This window comes from Miscanthus floridulus, chromosome 5 (assembly GCF_019320115.1).
Source record: "Miscanthus floridulus cultivar M001 chromosome 5, ASM1932011v1, whole genome shotgun sequence".
Taxonomy (NCBI): domain Eukaryota; kingdom Viridiplantae; phylum Streptophyta; class Magnoliopsida; order Poales; family Poaceae; genus Miscanthus; species Miscanthus floridulus.
In genome coordinates this window covers 96,793,655-96,812,921 of record NC_089584.1, presented here as the reverse complement: position 1 = coordinate 96,812,921, position 19,267 = coordinate 96,793,655, and the positions used below count along the sequence as shown (strand labels likewise).

The 19,267-nt window shown below is 47.3% G+C and overlaps 2 protein-coding genes across 2 annotated transcripts; both read right to left on the bottom strand.

Annotated features, from left to right (window-relative positions):
• Window positions 1-246: 246 nt before the first annotated feature.
• LOC136454963 (uncharacterized) lies at window positions 247-2,344 on the bottom strand. The gene is made up of 3 exons (XM_066455189.1): window positions 1,809-2,344; window positions 699-1,704; window positions 247-540 (listed from the first exon to the last, which is right to left on the bottom strand). The coding sequence occupies exons 1-3, from the start codon at window positions 2,342-2,344 to the stop codon at window positions 247-249; spliced, it is 1,836 nt and encodes a 611-aa protein (XP_066311286.1).
• A 14,090-nt stretch (window positions 2,345-16,434) lies between these two features.
• LOC136454962 (uncharacterized) lies at window positions 16,435-17,987 on the bottom strand. The gene is made up of 2 exons (XM_066455188.1): window positions 17,452-17,987; window positions 16,435-17,347 (listed from the first exon to the last, which is right to left on the bottom strand). Exons 1-2 carry the CDS (start codon window positions 17,985-17,987, stop codon window positions 16,435-16,437), a joined length of 1,449 nt encoding a protein of 482 aa, XP_066311285.1.
• Between the last annotated feature and the right edge of the window lie 1,280 nt (window positions 17,988-19,267).

The window sequence follows — 19,267 nt, the reverse complement described above, 5'->3', positions numbered from 1 at the left end:
AACACCTCACTGGTTTTTGAATGATTTGATTGTGATTCATCATGCATCACACCAAAACAAATGAGGAGAACATCAGCCATACATTTCAGACGCACCATATTGCTAACCTATGCCACGGTACTGGCATCTAAGCTCAAATCAAACAAACCATTTTGGGTATTCAGTAAAACGAAAAACCATTTTGGTTCATCCAAAGCAGAGTACCTGGCACAACAGCAGTTGAAACTTGAAACACAAGTATTCAATTTAGCATGATGGCACACTGGAGACCATCCTGTGCGCGCCCGACCTCCTCTTTGATGATGAAGAGCACACGAACGCGCCCCGAAGCCGAACTCGCTGCTGCAGGAACAGCAGCACGGCCAGCAACGCCACCCCGAAGAGGACGGCGACATCCAGCGCGACGCCGCCGAAGAGATTACCGCGTGGACCCGCGTACACGTCGTACGCGTGAGGCGCCGCACGGATCACGGTGCCGCCGACGTAGAACCACGGCGAGAGCGCCCTCGCTTTGGCGCCCGAGAACGCGTTCGAGATCACCTGGGGAAGCAGGAAGCCGTCAAGGACCAGCCCCCGTAGGACACAAGGACATCGGCCGGCGTCGGGTCGGTGGCATCGATTAGCAGACGAGGACGGCCGTCGCCTCTGTTGGCGATCAACATCAGGACTGCCCCGAGGAAGTGCAGGAGCAAACATGCCTGGAGCGTTCTCCTCTCGGCGGCGGCGGATGAACCGTCGCCACCGCGTCCTGGTTCCGTTGGTCTCCTCCCCGACAAGGCCAACTGGAGAAGGCGCAGCTGCAGCAGGAAGGCCAGCATGGTGCCGACACGCAATGGGAACCTATTCGGCACAATACGATACCACGCCCACACCGGATCGAAGCGATTCTGCAGTGCCCTGATGGCAGGCTCGAAGTCGAGCATGAGAGGGATTAGGTAGCCCAGAGCCAGGACAACGAGCATGGTGATCGACATGGAAGGAACAGCCTCGGGGTGCTTCTTGGCATGGCGCAGCTGCAGGATAAGGACGACGGCGAACAACGCCGGAGAGAGCTCCAGCATGGATTCGGGCTGCCACATCAGGTCCATCCCCTGGTTTACGAATTCCAGTGCTTCGAAGAACAGAGGATCACTCTTCGTTCTCAGGCTGCTGATCGTGCCAACGTCATGCTCCCGCGTCCCAGTGTCCACCGGAGCGAACTGAACGGTCACCAGGACCTGGCAGTCTGACGAGCCGTTGCTCACTTGGCAAGCAACCATGCAGAGTGTATCATAAACACCTTCTGCATTGATGCGTCGATCCACATCTGCGACTGTATACTGCAAATCGTAGCTGACATTCAGCAGCCTCTGCGTGTTCACCTCTGGCGCCACGCGCCGAGAGAATACATCGTCAGGCATCGGCCTATCCTCTTGGACGATTGGCGGGGCAGACCCGTGCACGCGCAATTCCGGGTTCTTTAGGTTGAAATGGAACACGAAGTACCGACACGAGTGGTTACCCGGGAAGCTGCCATTCCTGTCCTTGCTCAACACCGGGTTGGAGTGGTAGTGCTCCTTGGCCTTCTCCACCAAGGTGTAGTTGTATTTGATGTCAGAGAGGTCGCCCGTGTATCCCACGCTTCTCAACACCCTGCTCGAGTTCCAGATCAATCCGACCACGGTCTTCCGGTCCTGGAACGACCATGTGTCCGGGAACCAGAAGCTGACCCCGATTCCACACTCTCCCACTGCCAGATCCGCGCGGGACAAGCCTGAGCGCACCACCCGGCACGCCCTCGGGCATGGCCCCGAGACGAGTCCCAGAACCCTTCGGCGACGAGCGCCTCGTCCCCGACTAAGAACAGTGAGCTCGGGAAGGAGCCCGATTGATCGGCGTAGAACGCCATGTATGCGCGGACGCCGCCGTCAGTGGCGCAGCTCATCTGGTTGACGTACATGAGCCGGTGTCGCAGCTGCAGCGGCGAGCTGCCCGCCGTGTGCCTGCCTCTGCCTGTGCCTGGCCTATACTCGAGGTCGTAGGAGCCTCGGAGTAGTGCCCGGAGGCGGGAGCACGAGAAGCCTGCGCGGAGCACATGCTGCCCGTCACGCGCGGGCGTGACCGGCGGTGGGCAGGAGGCGGCGGTCTCTGCATATGTGTAGTCACCGTCGCTGGCGGAACGGGAGTCCGCGTACGCGACGAGGATGATGGCACCAAAGCCGGCGCCCTCGAGGCGGCCGGTCACGAAGGGCTGGGAGAGGTTCGAAGGGTGAGGCAGGTGGAGACGCAGTCCAACGTCTGACAAGTGGACGTCAGTATCGGTGCCATCGTCTCTTGCGTAAGAACTGGAGCCGATCATATGCATAGCTCAGCGGAGGAGGTGGCGGTGGAGTAGTAGCCTTCGAGTTCGAAGGTGACTGGTGGTGTTCCCTGCGACGCGAGACGACGCCAAATCCCTCGAGGGCGAGCGTAGCGACGAGGCGAACGACGGTGGGATCGGTGGTAAGGGCCGAGTGGTGAAGGAGAAGGAGCGGACGGCGTAGGATCGCTCGGGGGCGAAGAGGAGGTCTTCGCCGCCTGAGAAGTGCCCCGTGGAGATCCGAGGAGGGAGAGAGACGGCGAAGAGGGCGAAGAGGGGGTGAAACTCGTAAGCTACAATAGTATATAAACAATACTTAAGTAATGCAAAAGAGCAAAGTTACCACAGAAGATGACAGACTTCACTCAAAGAGAAGCTTCATCCACCGAAGCACAAGTGGGAGAGGGTGCCGATGACCCCGGCTCCTCCCCAAGCTTCTCCTCATTCTCTCCCTATCTTCTACTTCTAAGTAGTAGAGCTACAGAGCTTTGCCTTGCTACTATTCTCACTCGGAGTGATGGGATGTACTTCACCGAGATCCACACCCCCTTTTATAGTGTGTAGAGGAGGTAGGGGTACTTATAGGTAGCCAAGGGAGATTGGTGGAGTTCCTTGGCCGTTGGGCGACGCTCCGATCCACCGCCTCACCATCCTACGACCTTGGATGGCTCTTGGATGGCGGTTGCATGGCAGGTAAGTCAACGCTTTGGTCTGAAAGTTGGTGGTTAAGTCAGTTTGGCCCCCATGGTCTATGACAATGGGCCCATGGATCCAAGGGCGCTCTATCTCGGCCTTAGGATCAAACCGACTCAAACCAAGGGTGGATTAGCCCTCCTGGGTGTGCCACCTGGCTCTCCCACGGATCAGTGACGTGGCAGGGCTAGGTGGGGCATCGATCGACGCCACATGGCGTCGAGCGACCCCACTAAGTGGGCCCAAGGTCTCCTGCCATGTTCACTTGCCTCTTATACACTTCTTTTGTGCATTTTTGTGAAAATTTACAAGTGGAACTAGATGAAATATAAAGCATATTTGGTGCATGTGATGTGATTTTACCTTGCTTTTGGGTGGAATGTTAATGGTCTAACTAGGTGTTAGTGACCATCAACAGTGACCACATGTGCTGAGTTTAGGACTTGAACTCCACAAGGCATAATAAGTACATAACCATGTAAGGTACATTATTACATAAGCTGCTATGAGGTTTCTTGATAATATCTTTATTAAAATAAAAAATAGTACCATAGACATTTATCTAATCTTAATTCATGACAAAATTGTTCTAGGACAATAAAATATCTATATGTGACATGGACAATAAGAGTAGGAACATTATTTAATTTCTATGCATTAAAATGACTCTCACAAAAGGCGTCAACCCAAGCCTGAGATGAAGTAATCTAGGAATAGAACATGACATAATATAGGTTTTAATGCATGGAGAAATGGCTTATTGTATACCTATATGCAAATGATTCTTTGTCTGCATTACAAGGAAATGGCCAAATTAGATACGAATGATGATCCCTCTTACTAACATTGTGAATCTTGATTATTATATGTTTCATCAAACAGCCTGTTCGGTTGGCTGGTTCATATCATTGCTGGTTCGTGAATAAGTACTGCTGGCTGGTTTGTGTGAGAGAAAAATACTGTTCCGGCTGAAAATTTACGATCATTTACGACAAGCCACAGCCAAACGAACAGGCTGAAAGCCCATGCATAAAAAAAACTATCGTTGAACTGCACCAAGTTATAAAATTAGTCAAACAGCGGAGCAAGACATATATCAAGGAGATTGTAGATGTCATATTCTAGCAAGAAGGAAAACTTATAAATAATAAGGTAGGACACATGAACCGGGGTTTTGGACCATGCACCTTAGTCATCCTAACAGTTTGACGAGGAGCTATGTTTGACTAAATTTGTTACGAAAATTGAGGAAGACAAAAAAAGATGTTAGCTACACGAGATCATGGCATGACGCCTGTGGCAAGCAACGCAAGACCTGTCACATCAACAAAGTCATGGATTGACTGGGATAGATACTCCTAGTCTCCTACGGATAGGGATGAAAACGGATCGGATACGGACGGATATCACCGATATTACATTTGTTTTCATATTTCTGTCCGGATTTGGATTCGAATACAGATAGTGTCAACTATGTCGGATAAGATACGATTGGACATCGACATCATAAATATACGATTTGAGTATTTGGATACGGATATGGTATCGGATGTTGGATATCCGGACTCGGATACGGACAGATCACAACCCCTCTAAACAGATTCGGTTTTGAATACGATCGAAAAATATCCGTACCATTTTCATCCCTACCTACGGAGTAAATGCACTTACAAGGACCAGAGAATTTTTTTCACTACGTAAAAAACGATTTTTAGCAATGGTTCGATTTTTTTGTAGGGGCGGCTGATGATAGAGCCGCCCCTACAGTGACGTGCTCGGGTGCCCAGACACCAGCCGCCCCTACAATTGAAACAGCAGGGGCGGCTGGTGATACGAGCCGTCCCTACAAATAGGGTCTGATTTGTAGGGGCGGCTCAATCACTAGCCGCCCCTGGAGTTGCTATTTGTAGGGGCGGCTGGTGATTGAGCCACCCCTACAAATGCCTCTGTATATATAGCTCCAATTTGTAGGAGCGGCTCAATCACCAGCCGCCCCTACAAATGACCCACATATAAAACAGCTACAACATCTTCTTCCTCCTCAGGTTACTCACTTCAACCCGTGAAAGAAAGGTGGGGAGGCCTTAGGCACCTCCCAAAAATTGCTCTACTAAGGGGGGGAAGGTTTTGGTCTCAAATTCTTTGGTGGAGAGGTTGTAGAAGATAAGAAAATGCTATTCCACACTTTTTTTGAAGTTTTAATGGTTGGTTAGTGAGTAATTAGAGTTTTATTTTTCTCTCTCTTCTATGGTGCTTGAGCTACTTATGAAGCAAATTAGACCCAAGTTTTAAATATACTAGGGTAAATTAGGGAGGGGAACAAGATCATACCCTTATTTGGTCCATGTTTCTTAATTTTAGTGAACAATTAGTTAGTTTTATGGATGTTTTATGTGCATGTGGATCTAGATCTAGGGTTTGGTTTTTTATTAATTTTATTTTTGTAAATTTATGTTTGATGAAATTGGACTAGGGTTTGTATGAAAGATATTGGGTAAAGTATAATTGTTGCTAATTGTTGTCTTTGAAATTGTTTATTGTAATCAATAAATATGTATTTCAATTATTTATGGATAAATGTGTCATTAATTAATTTTCCTCTACCATGGTGTGTTTGTATGCTTCATGTAATTATATTAGATTTATATTCATATATATCTGAAGTATATACAAATATTCTCAAGTAATTATTAATTTGTTTCATTTATATATATATCTGAATAAGTAGTCCTTTAATATTTATTTTGTTGTTGTTGTAAAAGATGGAGTACATGAACTCTTGGATGTATGGTTCGTTAAGGTTCAAGGCAGGTTTCCGTAAAGAGGTGGATAAATTTATTGAAGCCGCAAAGAAGCATGCAACGACATTAAAAGAGAATAATGATATAATTATTTGCCCATGTAAAGATTGCAAGAACCGTATGGCATGGACATATATGACTATCATCATATCATATTTGATTATGCGAGGATTTGTTGAGGACTACTCAGTGTGGATTCATCATGGTGAAACGGTTATTGTTAATGTCGACGAAATATGGTCGGCAGTCTACCTAGGGGTATACCCAAGATAGTAGATTATCGACAGACAAATGCGCAAGCTACAAAACAAGATGGTGATGCAAGACAAACACGAGGTTTTATCCAGGTTCGGCCATCGTGAAGGCGTAATACCTATATCCTGCGTCTGATTGTATTGCTGTATGTCAATGAGAGATGTTTTTAGAGGGGTCTTCTGCCCGCCTTATATAGTCTGGGGGGTAGGGTTACAGATCTGAAAACTAATCCTAACCAGTTACAATTGCCATAGGTGGTCGGATAAAGATTCATATTCTAACCGACTAGGATCTTGCTTGCTCTCCAAATTTGCCTTGATTCCTTGCGCGGGACTCCGAACATATTGGTAGGGCCACGCGTCATCTTCTAGTGGGCCAGACCCCCTGGTCCGAGCCAGCCCAAGCCTAGCTGTAAGGGTATAGGGGTTAATACCCTCACAGTTAACGACGAGGATGAGGACGAATACGACGACGAAACCATAGGATCCCTGTCCCAATATTTAGCAGAGCTTAATGCACGAATGGGTTTCGAGTTTGGCAATGAACAAGGTGGTGATGCTGGTGGTTGGGATGGTAACGACGAAGGTGGTGCCAATAATGATGGTGGAGCACGTGTCGGGGATGAAGATGATTTGGAGGACATGATTCGAGCCCTTGGACCAGAAATTTTACTAAATAGCCTGAAAGGTCTAGAAAATTTAGAAAGGATGACAAAAGCATCGAAGGAGACTGTGTATGGTGTTGAAAAGGGTTGTCTAACACATTAAACATTGCTACGTTTTGTGCTTGAGCTGCTCATCCTGAAGGCTAAGTACAGCTGGTCAGAATGTAGTTTTAATGATCTATTGCATCTCCTGTCATGGGTGCTGCCACAACCAAACTCAGTTCCCGCCAACACATACCAAGCGAAGAAGGTCATAAGTCCATTGACAATGTGGGTTGAAAAAATTCATGCATGCCCCAACCACTGTATATTTTTTCGTGGCGAAATGTTCAAGTCACTGGATAAATGTCCTCGGTGTGGGGCCAGCCGATACAAGAACAATGACCTTTACGGTGGGGATGAAGCCTCCACGGGAAAAAAGAGGAATAAGAAGGGTACAAAAAAGGTGGTATAAGAATCTCAGCCCCCAGAGGACACTCCATTAGGCAACGATGCAAAGCAGCGAAGAATTCCTGCCTTGGTAATGTGGTACCTGCCAGTGACCGACCGCTTGAGACGTATCTTTCTAAACCCTAAAGAAGTCGTACTCATAACATGGTGGGATGATAAGCGCAAGGTGGATGATGATAAGATTGCACACCCGGCTGATTGTAGTCAGTGGCAAAGGTTTGATGAGAAGCACAAAGAATTCAGCGATGACCCAAGGAATGTATAGTTTGGCTTGAGCACCGATGGAATGAATCCCTTTAATGAGAGGATGAGCGACCACAGCACATGGCCAGTGATCTTGACCATGTACAACATCCCAACATGGTTGTGTCAGAAGAGAAAGTACCTTCTCCTCACTATTCTTATTTCTGGCCCTAAACAACCAGGCATTGATATAGACGTGTTCCTCGAGCCATTGATGCAAGAAATGGAGATGCTATGGAGGCATGGGGAGCAGATGTACGATGCGTTCTGAAAGGAGGACTTCATATGTAGAGCAATAATATTTGTTACTACCAATGATTATCCCGTGCTATTTGCTTTGTCTGGACAGATCAAAGGGAAGACGGGATGCTTGGTTTGCTTGGATGGTACTACATGGGTGTACCTGGATGCATCCAAGAAGATAGTTTACCTAAGGAACCGATGCTTCTTAAAGACAAGTCACAAGTACCGCAACAAATTATTCTTTAGATTTTATGACAACATTCTAGAGATTCAACCCCCTCTGGAGAGATGTCATAACAGAGAACACGTGTACAGAATGGTGAAAAACATACGCGTCGTTTATGGAAAGAAGAATCCGGATGGGACAAACAGAGATAGAAGCACACCTCCTGTCGAAGGTGTACCTTTCAAGAAACAATTGATCTTCTTTCAGTATCTGCCTTATTGGCCAGACTTGGAGGTCTCCCATGCCATTGATGCTATGCACGTGCAGAAGAATGTCTTTGAGAGTCACATTGTTACCTTGATGGACACAGGCAAGTCAAAGGATGGTCTGAAAGCACGAAAAGACATGGTGCAGCTAAACGTGATGCCACAGCTTCACCCGGTACATGAGGCTAATGGAAAATACACTTTGCCCACGGCGTGCTTCAACCTAACACTAGACAAGAAGAGAGCTATATGCACTTTCCTCGGCCCTCGGCGCCCACCCCACACGCCGACGACGCAGGCTCCCGGCACCCCTGCCCCCACGCACTGACGACATAGGCTTCGGCGCCCGGCCTCCCACACCACCCCTGGGCCCCACGCGCCGCACGGGCGAGCTCAACCCCGCCTGCCACAAGCCACGCAGGTGATCTCCGCCCCTACCTCCGCCTGGTGATTCTTGCTAGCTTTGCCTTGCGAGTCTGCTCAATAGCTTCCCAACGGAAAGTGCCATTATGTTCCTTCTACTTCTTGTATGCTACTCCCGTGGTGGTAGAATCGTCGATTTTATGCCTCGCGGCTAGGTTAATTCATGCTGTTTCACTGGATTGACGCCGCTCCGTTGAGCTCCGAAGTTTAGGGCCCAATTCAATTTCACTGGATTCTTAGTTTACTAGTTGTTTACTAGTATTACTGGTACAATACTGGTGGTAGTCCACTTTCTAGAAACTCTGTTTCTTTGACTAGCTTCCCTGCATGACTTGGATTCCAAAATGCCGCTTCAGAAAATCAGGAAATGTTCTAATATTTGTTCCTAGAGCATATTGTAGCTGTCTTGATATAGCCCTCATGTTTCCCCATCAGACAAATTTAAAACTTCTCAGTTTCTGTTGTTAAGTTATTACTTCATTTTTCTTTACTTGCTGTCTTAGATCAGCTCATCTTAAATTTCTGACTTGTCTCCATTGAATCAACCAACTTCTGGTCAATGCACAATATGACCAGGATGGAGTTGGTGTATGGCAATAATTAGTGAATGCTACTGGATATGCACCAGAAGCATACTTTAAGTAGTTAATCATGTGACTGGCTATACTTGTATGTGATTTGCATTATTTGGCACACATTAATTATTCAGACGCCCCAGACCAATTATTGGTACCTGACCCTAGTGTATCAGGCTATCAGCCATCTAGTGCTCATTGCTTCATGACAAAACACTGAGGCTGATGCTGACTGGTGAGCACTGAGCAGCATTTAGGCTTTGGTTACCCTGTCAGTGCCACACACAACACAAGGATCAGAAGTTTAAAACTCTAACAAAAATAAAAATCTATTTACAAATAAAGTTTATCAGTATTAGTCACGCAAATCATGCTTCTGACCATGGGATGAATGCAAAATTGGATAATTCTCTCTTTTTGGTACAAAACTGGATAATTCTCTCTTTTTCAGGAAACTGCTCATTTTAGGGAAAATACCCAGCTCCTTCTGTTGTTTATACACCGTTACCATATAGTACTTCTACTAGCTTTTTTTCTGGCTGATGTTTTACTTTACTTTACTTTATTTATTTTGTTTACACAAAAGTTCCCATTTACTACTACTGTTACATTTACGACAGTGGGCAGTGGCCCAGTGTGTAATTGCAGCTCTTGTGCTTTTGCCTTGGATCAGTTGGATGGTGAACCACTGCCATAATAATTTCTGTCATAAGCAAAGCAGTTTGCTTTACTATGCCACTTTGGCATTATAAATTAGCCTATGTGACCAAATTCATTTCAATTTAGAGTCATACAGATTGAAATCGCACGTAATGATCCCTTCTAGTAAAACATCATTATGATTGGTTTCTTAATGAACTGGTGCTTATAGCTGATTGTTTTGGATACAACTATTTGTATATACTACTACTACTATACTGAACTACTACTACTACTCTACTCTACTGAACTACTACTACTCTACTTGCTACTGCTAGCTACTCCTACTCCTACTAGCTGGCTGCTACTCTACTCTCTTCCCTAACTGCTAGCTGCTACTCTTAACTACTGGCTGCTACACTTCTCTACTCCTCCTCTACTCTACTCCTCTACTATTACTCTATCTACTATTACTCCTCCTGTACTCAGCAGCTGTTGCTTTTTTTACACCTTTTCCTCTCTATGTTTGCAAAGCAGCTGTTGCTTTTTTTGTCAAATCTCCCCTCTCCTCTCCTTTGTTTTACCGATGATGAAATTGTCCAAGTCCATACATTATATGGAATATGAGCTGATGATCAAGAACTTGTGAGGAACTTGGCATCATTAGCAGCTGCCTCTACATTACCTTCTCCTCTCTTCTCTGTTATGATGCCTTGATGCTCCAAGTTCAAGATCAGATGATGATTGATATGTTTCTGAGGCCTCTACTACTGCTATTTCTCATTTTTTATATTATTGTTTTATAGGACTACTTTGGTTTATATACCTTTTTGATTTCTTATACCTTCTCGTGTACCTAAAGTACACTTTCTTGCATCTATTAGAACAAAGCGTGAAATAATGTCACGGACACCAGACAGTGCAGTCCGATGCCCTGAACATGATGAGCAGCCAACCCTTGAGGAGCAAGCACTAGAGGACCAGCTTACTCAGGACCAGTTCAATAACGAGGTAGAAAAGGATCTAGAAGTGATGCTTACTCAAGAGCAGTGTGACGAGGAGGAAGGCCCCGAAGGAGAGGCTACTGAAGGCGAAGAAGAAGAGGATGATGATGATGACGACTAAGAAGAGGGATATGACAGTCTCGAGGATCCTTTCCCATATGAAGCCAGAAGGAGGCCAACGAAGGAAGATTTGGATATGGATTTTGACCCGAACGAGGAGGTAGGGAAAAAGCCTTAGCTTGTAAATTTTACTAAAGCTTTGGTTGTGTTACCTCTACTAACACTTTGACCTGTCGTATATATAGGTCTCTCCTAAAACTCAGAAAAGACGACGTCGATGTCCGTGACATCTCGCTGGACAAGACGGAGTAGAGGAAAAGAGAGCAGAGGCAACAGCCACAGAGATGGAGCATGATGCCTCTGCTCCACAACCTTAAGACACAACCATGACTACCAAGCCTAAGAGGAAACGAGGGGATAGAAAAGTAAATCTATATCCAGATAAGGCATGCTATGTGAGAACGGAGGTTGGATCAGCAGGGGAGATCCTTGAGCCAAAGGAATTAAGAGGACGATTTCATAATGTGATCGGGGTCCTAGTAAGAGATAAATTAAACCTAGCAATCCCTAACTGGAAAGAGGTACCAGAGAACAAAAAGAATAAACTATGGGATAGGCAACTGAAGCTCAATTTTAGATTTTCGAATGGTAAGCACGAACTGATAAAAAAATACTTTCAGGATGATGGGAGAGTCATTTTGACGTTGGAGGTCGGAGCTCAACACGAAGTATATCCAAAAGGGGTTAACTCCCTTCAACGAGTTCGGCAAAATAACTCCTAGTCAATGGGAGGAGCTCGTGGCTCAGAAGACTTCACCGGAGGCATTAGAGCTCAGTACCCGTAACACCGAGCTGGCGAAGAGGAACAAACACCACCATCATCTAGGCCCCGATGGCTACTATGCCAAGGAAGAGCAGTTTAGGAAGATGGATGAAGAGGCCACAACTGCTGGAAATATTGATGTGACGAATTTGAAGGTACGCTCAAGGAATTGGATATACGCGAGGAGTACAGAATCATCCGGCGGTAATCTTAAGTTTGATAAGCCAGAGACCTAAAAGGCAGTATCAAGGATACTGAAATATGCTGAAGACAAGGAGACAGGCTCATTCAATCCTTCCAGAGAGAGGGACGAGCTTAGCCTTGGCTTGGGAAACAAGGAGCACACAAGCCGCATTAGGGGGCTAGGGAAAAGGATGACCTGGAAGCAAGGATTCGAAGAGGACAGGCACATGTACAAGAAACATGGCAGAGACCAGGAGACTAGTCTTGAGCTCCAAGTGAAGGCTCTAGTTGTGAAGGCGCTAGAGGAGCAAGGACTGTCTATGGAGCCATGGATATTAGTGACACCGCCGGGAGAACTAGCATTAGTTGGCAGCCCTCCGAAAGTTCCTAGCAGCCAAGGTTCCACTGCAGCCACAATCCCCATCGATCGCATACAGGAACCAACTAGTTACACCTTAGTGTTTCTCAGCGACCAGCATAACACTATGATGAAGGTGGCAATGGATGTGGCACATCCTCCTGGTGGCTTACACCACAATAATAAAGATACCGCCGGACTACACTAGGGTTGAGGTGCATATAGTGAAGCCCAAGTTCATGTAGTGGCGGATAGACTACGCAACTCCCGAGGGGCTGGTGTTACTCAGAGACGTTATGGGGCAGTTCATCCTCTGGCACAAATGGGATATTATATTGACTGCTTCTTCGTCGCCTCCCCCTCTCCTTAATTTGGAGCGAGTTGTTGAGGTCGGGGAGATATTTTCACCGTCTTATGACCCCCACATTCTTGAGATGCCACATTCTTCCCCGCCTCCTAGCAAGCACGTGCTTGATGAGATGCCACAATCTTCTCCAGCTCGTACCGAGCAAGTGCATCATAAGATGCCACAGTCTTCTCAATAAGCACAGCCGATACATGAACAACGAGTGCCTCCTGAAGAAGGTGATGCATAAGAAGATGAGGACGTGCCTGAATGGGAACTTCGAAAGAAGCATCCAATCACCACAAGGCCAGGTTATGTTCCGATCAAAGACGTCTCGTCGGTGTCCAAGTGATTTTCCCATGACCAGTTCAAGCCTAAGAACCAAGTTAAAAAAGTCCTATCATGGGGTTCTAAGGAGGCCATCACTAGCAAACTCCACCAAATTGCAAAGCAGTATCCAAATGTTGATGCCATCAAATGGTCAAAGGATTGCCTGAAAACATATAAAAGAGGAAAGCCCTTCCTACCAAACTGGGACATTGAAAGGTCCTAATATGGCTAGAGGGGGGGTGAATAGCCTATTTAAAAATCTACAAATCAACTAGAGCAATTTGATTAGTATGACAAATAGCGTAATGCAAACTTGCTCTAGCTCTACAAGGGTTGCAAGCCACCTATCCAACAATTCTAGTTGCAATGATTACTTAGGCACACAAACTTGCTATGTAATTACTCACTAAGAGCTCTCAACCTTGCTACTCTAAAGAGCTCAACTAGATGAATATAAATAATAAAGCAAGCTCTCAATTCTAATTACACTAAAGAGCTTGTGTCAACTAGTTTGCAAGAATGTAAATAAGTGAGTAGAGTGATTATACCGACGTGTAGGGGATGAACCAATCACAAGATGAATATATAGCCAATCACCAGGAGAATGCCAAAGACAAGAGACAATCGATTTTCTCCCGAGGTTCACGTGCTTGCCAACACGCTAGTCCCCGTTGTGTCGACCAACACTTGGTGGTTCGGCGGCTAAGAGGTGTTTCACAAACCTCGTCCACATGATAGGACACCGCAAGAACCGACCCACAAGTGAGGTAACTCAATGACACGAGCAATTTACTAGAGTTACCTTTCGGCACTCCGCCGGGGAAGGTACAACTCCCCTTACAATCACCGAAGACGGCCACGAACAAGCACCAACTCGTGCCGATCCTTCACCGCTGCTCCAACCGTCTAGGTGGTGGCAACCACCAAGAGAAACAAGCGAAATCCGCAGCGCAACAAGAATACCAAGTGCCTCTAGATGCAATCACTCAAGCAATGCACTTGGATTCTCTCCCAATCTCACAATGATGATGGATCAATGATGGAGATGAGTGGGAGGACTTTGGCTAAGCTCACAAGGATGCTATGTCAATGAAAATGTGCAAGAGTTATCCCTTGAGCCGGCCATGGGGCTATAAATAGAGCCCCCATCAAATAGAGCCGTTGTACCCCTTCACTGGGCAAAACACGCTCTGACCGGACGCTCCGGTCATACCGACCGGACGCTGGCCCTCAGCGTCCGGTCACCCGATGGATGCCACGTGTCACCAGCTTCAAATGCTGTTCGTCAGATTTCAACGGCTACGAAGTTGACCGGACGCTCCGGTCAGAACTGATCGGACGCTGAAGCCCCAGCGTCCGGTCGTTTCCAGTAAGCTCCCCGAGGCATATTTTTTCGACCGGACGCATTCGGTCCACCTTGACCGGACGCAGACCAGCGTCCGGTGCTCAACCCTAGCGACTGTGCTGTCTGACAGCTCGACCGGACGCAGCCCTTCAGCGTCCGGTCGCTGAGTGACCCAGCGTCCGGTCAGTAGACCGACGCCAGCATCATTTCGACCAACTCCATTTCAACTCTAACTTCTTCACCCTTACTCAAATGTGCCAACCACCAAGAATTTTGCATCCGGCGCAATAGAAAATAGACATTTCATTTTCCTGAAAGCGCCGAATCCCGCCTCGCAAGCTCGGCGGGAGGGAGAGAGGGACCCAAACCCATCTCAACCCTGCAAACACCTTGCACACATGTGTTAGCCTTTTTTTACAAATATTTTCAAGGGTGTTAGCACTCCACTAGATCCTAAATGCATATGCAATGAGTTAGAGCATCTAGTGGCACTTTGATAACCGCATTCCGATACGAGTTTCACTCCTCTTAATAGTACGGCTATCTATCCTAAATATGATCACACTCACTAAGTGTCTTGATCACTAAAACAAAATGGCTCCTACATTTTATACCTTTGCCTTGAGCCTTTTGTTTTTCTCTTTCTTCTTTTCCAAGTTCAAGCATTTGATCATCACCATGCTATCACCATTGTCATGATCTTCGTCATTGCTTCATCACTTGGAGTAGTGCTACCTATCTCATAATCACTTTGATAAACTAGGTTAGCACTTAGGGTTTCATCAATTAACCAAAACCAAACTAGAGCTTTCAGACATCCAGCGCCTACCACTTGGAATGAGAAGGTTCCATGATTGGTACTTGCGTGTTCTCCCAACGAGCATAGATCTCATACAAGCATGCTTTCCAACTGGTACATTTGGAAGCCCAGCCGAGAAAATTGTCTTTGACTTCAATGACATGCACACATGCTTTCATCTGGGAGAAATGGAGATGAATCTAATTCACACGTGGTGCGTGTAAGTCCTTGTCCTCCTGATATGATATGAATGTAATCTTTGAATTTTGTTGTAACTAACCCACGCCATGATTTGTAGAATACAAGTGCACATTGTCAAACAAATGCCAAGTGTGAAAGCCAGGTATGTAGACCCTCAAGCTATAGCCCAAACAAATTTTAATTACCCTAAACGGTGGACACTGGATGCCAAAGAGCTAGCTGCTGCAAAGACTCTTCGGAAGAAAGAGCGCCTCCGTACGGCGAAACGAAGCGAAGAGTCCCTTAAGGTTGCGGCATACATTGCCCTGGCTTTCAAAAATCTCCAACAACACTCTACTATATGGCTACCATACAACTTCGAGTAAGTTCAACTCTATAGTTAAAGCTTTGTTCGATATATTTTATTCAATGCAAAAGAGCTTATCTAGTTCTATGATTAAATCTATGCAACAACCACTGGATTTGTATAGCCGTCGATGTCGGGAGGAGCATGACATGGGTGTTTGATTCATTAGATAGGGACACGGTGACATACAAAGACTTAATATCGATTCTCAAGACGTATACATATCGATAATCCTCATTAGCTTATATGTTTGTATACATACTTGTAACGTTCACTTTTGGATACTAACAAGTTGTATTTGCTAAAATAATTCGAACAGGGCATTTATGTTCTATGTCACTAATCATCATGGAAGGCATGATTCAGCAAGAAAGGAAAAGCTGGTTATAAAAACACTATGTGCGGTAAGTGTAACTTACTTCTTCAGTACTCCATTACATGGCTGTCAAGAGCATTACTTAACATTTTCATATGCAAAACATACAGTGCCCCAAGCAGAAGCCTGGAAGTTTGAACCTCTTCACCCGTAGAATAAAAACTTCGTACATGGTATGAAATACTAAACCGAAACTTGTTCTCTTGTAGTGGAGAGAAGAGAAAGGAATGAAAAGAGACCCATACAAGGATGACCAACTCTTAGAGCTCGTCGGCGACCTTTGCAATTTCATATTGGACCAGATTGTACACGTCAGAGGCGCATACCATGACCGAGAGTCTGAGTTAGGTACAAATCCTCAGTACCAACACCTACGTGAGACTGAAAGGCTAGCTCTAGGACGTTGATAACAATGCGTATGGAATTTGTATATTTAATGATAGATTGTATATATTCTTGTGAATTGAACTTGTAATTGTAGTTTATAGAATGCTCTTGTGCTTGTAGTCACGGTCGTGCGGCGTTCGGCAACGCTCGAAGTACACGCAATGGGAACCTATTCGGCACAGTACGATACCACGCCCACACCGGATCGAAGCGATTCTGCAGTGCCCTGATGGCAGGCTCGAAGTCGAGCATGAGAGGGATTAGGTAGCCCAGAGCCAGGACAACGAGCATGGTGATCGACATGGAAGGAACAGCCTCGGGGTGCTTCTTGGCATGGCGCAGCTGCAGGATAAGGACGACGGCGAACAACGCCGGAGAGAGCTCCAGCATGGATTCGGGCTGCCACATCAGGTCCATCCCCTGGCTTACGAATTCCAGTGCTTCGAAGAACAGAGGATCACTCTTCATTCTCAGGCTGCTGATCGTGCCAACGTCATGCTCCCGCGTCCCAGTGTCCACCGGAGCGAACTGAACGGTCACCAGGACCTGGCAGTCTGACGAGCCGTTGCTCACTTGGCAAGCAACCATGCAGAGTGTATCATAAACACCTTCTGCATTGATGCGTCGATCCACATCTGCGACTGTATACTGCAAATCGTAGCTGACATTCAGCAGCCTCTGCGTGTTCACCTCTGGCGCCACGCGCCGAGAGAATACATCGTCAGGCATCGGCCTATCCTCTTGGACGATTGGCGGGGCAGACCCGTGCACGCGCAATTCCGGGTTCTTTAGGTTGAAATGGAACACGAAGTCCCGACACGAGTGGTTACCCGGGAAGCTGCCATTCCTGTCCTTGCTCAACACCGGGTTGGAGTGGTAGTGCTCCTTGGCCTTCTCCACCAAGGTGTAGTTGTATTTGATGTCAGAGAGGTCGCCCGTGTATCCCACGCTTCTCAACACCCTGCTCGAGTTCCAGATCAATCCGACCACGGTCTTCCGGTCCTGGAACGACCATGTGTCCGGGAACCAGAAGCTGACCCCGATTCCACACTCTCCCACTGCAAGATCCGCGCGGGACAAGCCTGAGCGCACCACCCGGCACGCCCTCGGGCATGGCCCCGAGACGAGTCCCAGAACCCTTCGGCGACGAGCGCCTCGTCCCCGACTAAGAACAGTGAGCTCGGGAAGGAGCCCGATTGATCGGCGTAGAACGCCATGTATGCGCGGACGCCGCCGTCAGTGGCGCAGCTCATCTGGTTGACGTACATGAGCCGGTGTCGCAGCTGCAGCGGCGAGCTGCCCGCCGTGTGCCTGCCTCTGCCTGTGCCTGGCCTATACTCGAGGTCGTAGGAGCCTCGGAGTAGTGCCCGGAGGCGGGAGCACGAGAAGCCTGCGCCGAGCACATGCTGCCCGTCACGCGCGGGCGTGACCGGCGGTGGGCAGGAGGCGGCGGTCTCTGCATATGTGTAGTCACCGTCGCTGGCGGAACGGGAGTCCGCGTACGCGACGAGGATGATGGCACCAAAGCCGGCGCCCTCGAGGCGGCCGGTCACGAAGGGCTCGGAGAGGTTCGAAGGGTGAGGCAGGTGGAGACGCAGCCCAACGTCTGACAAGTGGACGTCAGTATCGGTGCCATCGTCTCTTGCGTAAGAACTGGAGCCGATCATATGCATAGCTCAGCGGAGGAGGTGGCGGTGGAGTAGTAGCCTTCGAGTTCGAAGGTGACTGGTGGTGTTCCCTGCGACGCGAGTCGACGCCAAATCCCTCGAGGGCGAGCGTAGCGACGAGGCGAACGACGGTGGGATCAGTGGTAAGGGCCGAGTGGTGAAGGAGAAGGAGCGGACGGCGTAGGATCGCTTGGGGGCGAAGAGGAGGTCGTCGCCGCCGGAGAAGTGCCCCGTGGAGATCCGGGGGAGATTATTGCTCGCTGTCGCTGTACTATGGGAGTGGTCGCCGGTGTGGAGGTCAGGGGACGGGACGGGGAAGTGGCATAGCAAGGAGTACGACGAGTATGAGTAACCATATAATTTAATAAACCAAGTGCAACACGAATCACACAAATTATTGAAAATTTTCCCTCAAATGAAACTAAGCATGAAATTCAAACAATATGGATAGCTGTGCAAAAGATATCTAACGTACAATGTCATATCACGAGCTATCCCTTCTGTGCAGGCCTAATAGTATCCCGAATTCAGAGACCACGAATTACATGAACATATTTTTTGTTTATGAGGCAAGCCACACGTTCCTATTAAAAGATAGCAGAAATTACATGATGTCGAACATATGTGTGTACAGTTAAAAATTGCTTTGTTAGATAGCATTGGCATGCAGAGGGCTAATCATTCACTGATGGAAAAATCAAACAATTATACCCCACATAACTGAAAAGCAATATATTAACTGACAATGCAGTAACACGAAATTGAGCGAAGTGCCCATGTTAGCGTCATATTCATGTGTGATAGGCACCTGTTATTGAGATTCCTCCTCTCTGTAGACCTGGTAGCTTTGATTAGGAAAACAAATAGTCTCATCGTGAAGACCGTGAGTTGTAGGGCTCTTCATACGATCGGTGGGTGGGGTTGTTGACGTCTGGAAGTTGACACCGGAGCCCAGGGGGCAGGGGCAGAGCCGAAGAAGAGAGCGGAGAGGGAGAGGAAGACGTGGAGGGGTGTTATGCACAGTAATCAAATAACGCTAGGAGAGGAGCAGTAAGGTTGCTGCGAAGGTACGTATCTATTAACTCGGGAGCCGATTCGAGCCCAAGTCAACTAAACAAGAAGTAATGTTATCCTATAGCAGTGTGAACACAGCGTTGTGAACCGATAACGGGCCAAAAAAACCTCAACCAAACAACACCATCGTCTCTCTCATGCTATGCACGTATCACCGTGCAGATAGATCTAACAGTGCACAACAGGAGATCACATGCCCTCGAGAACAAAAT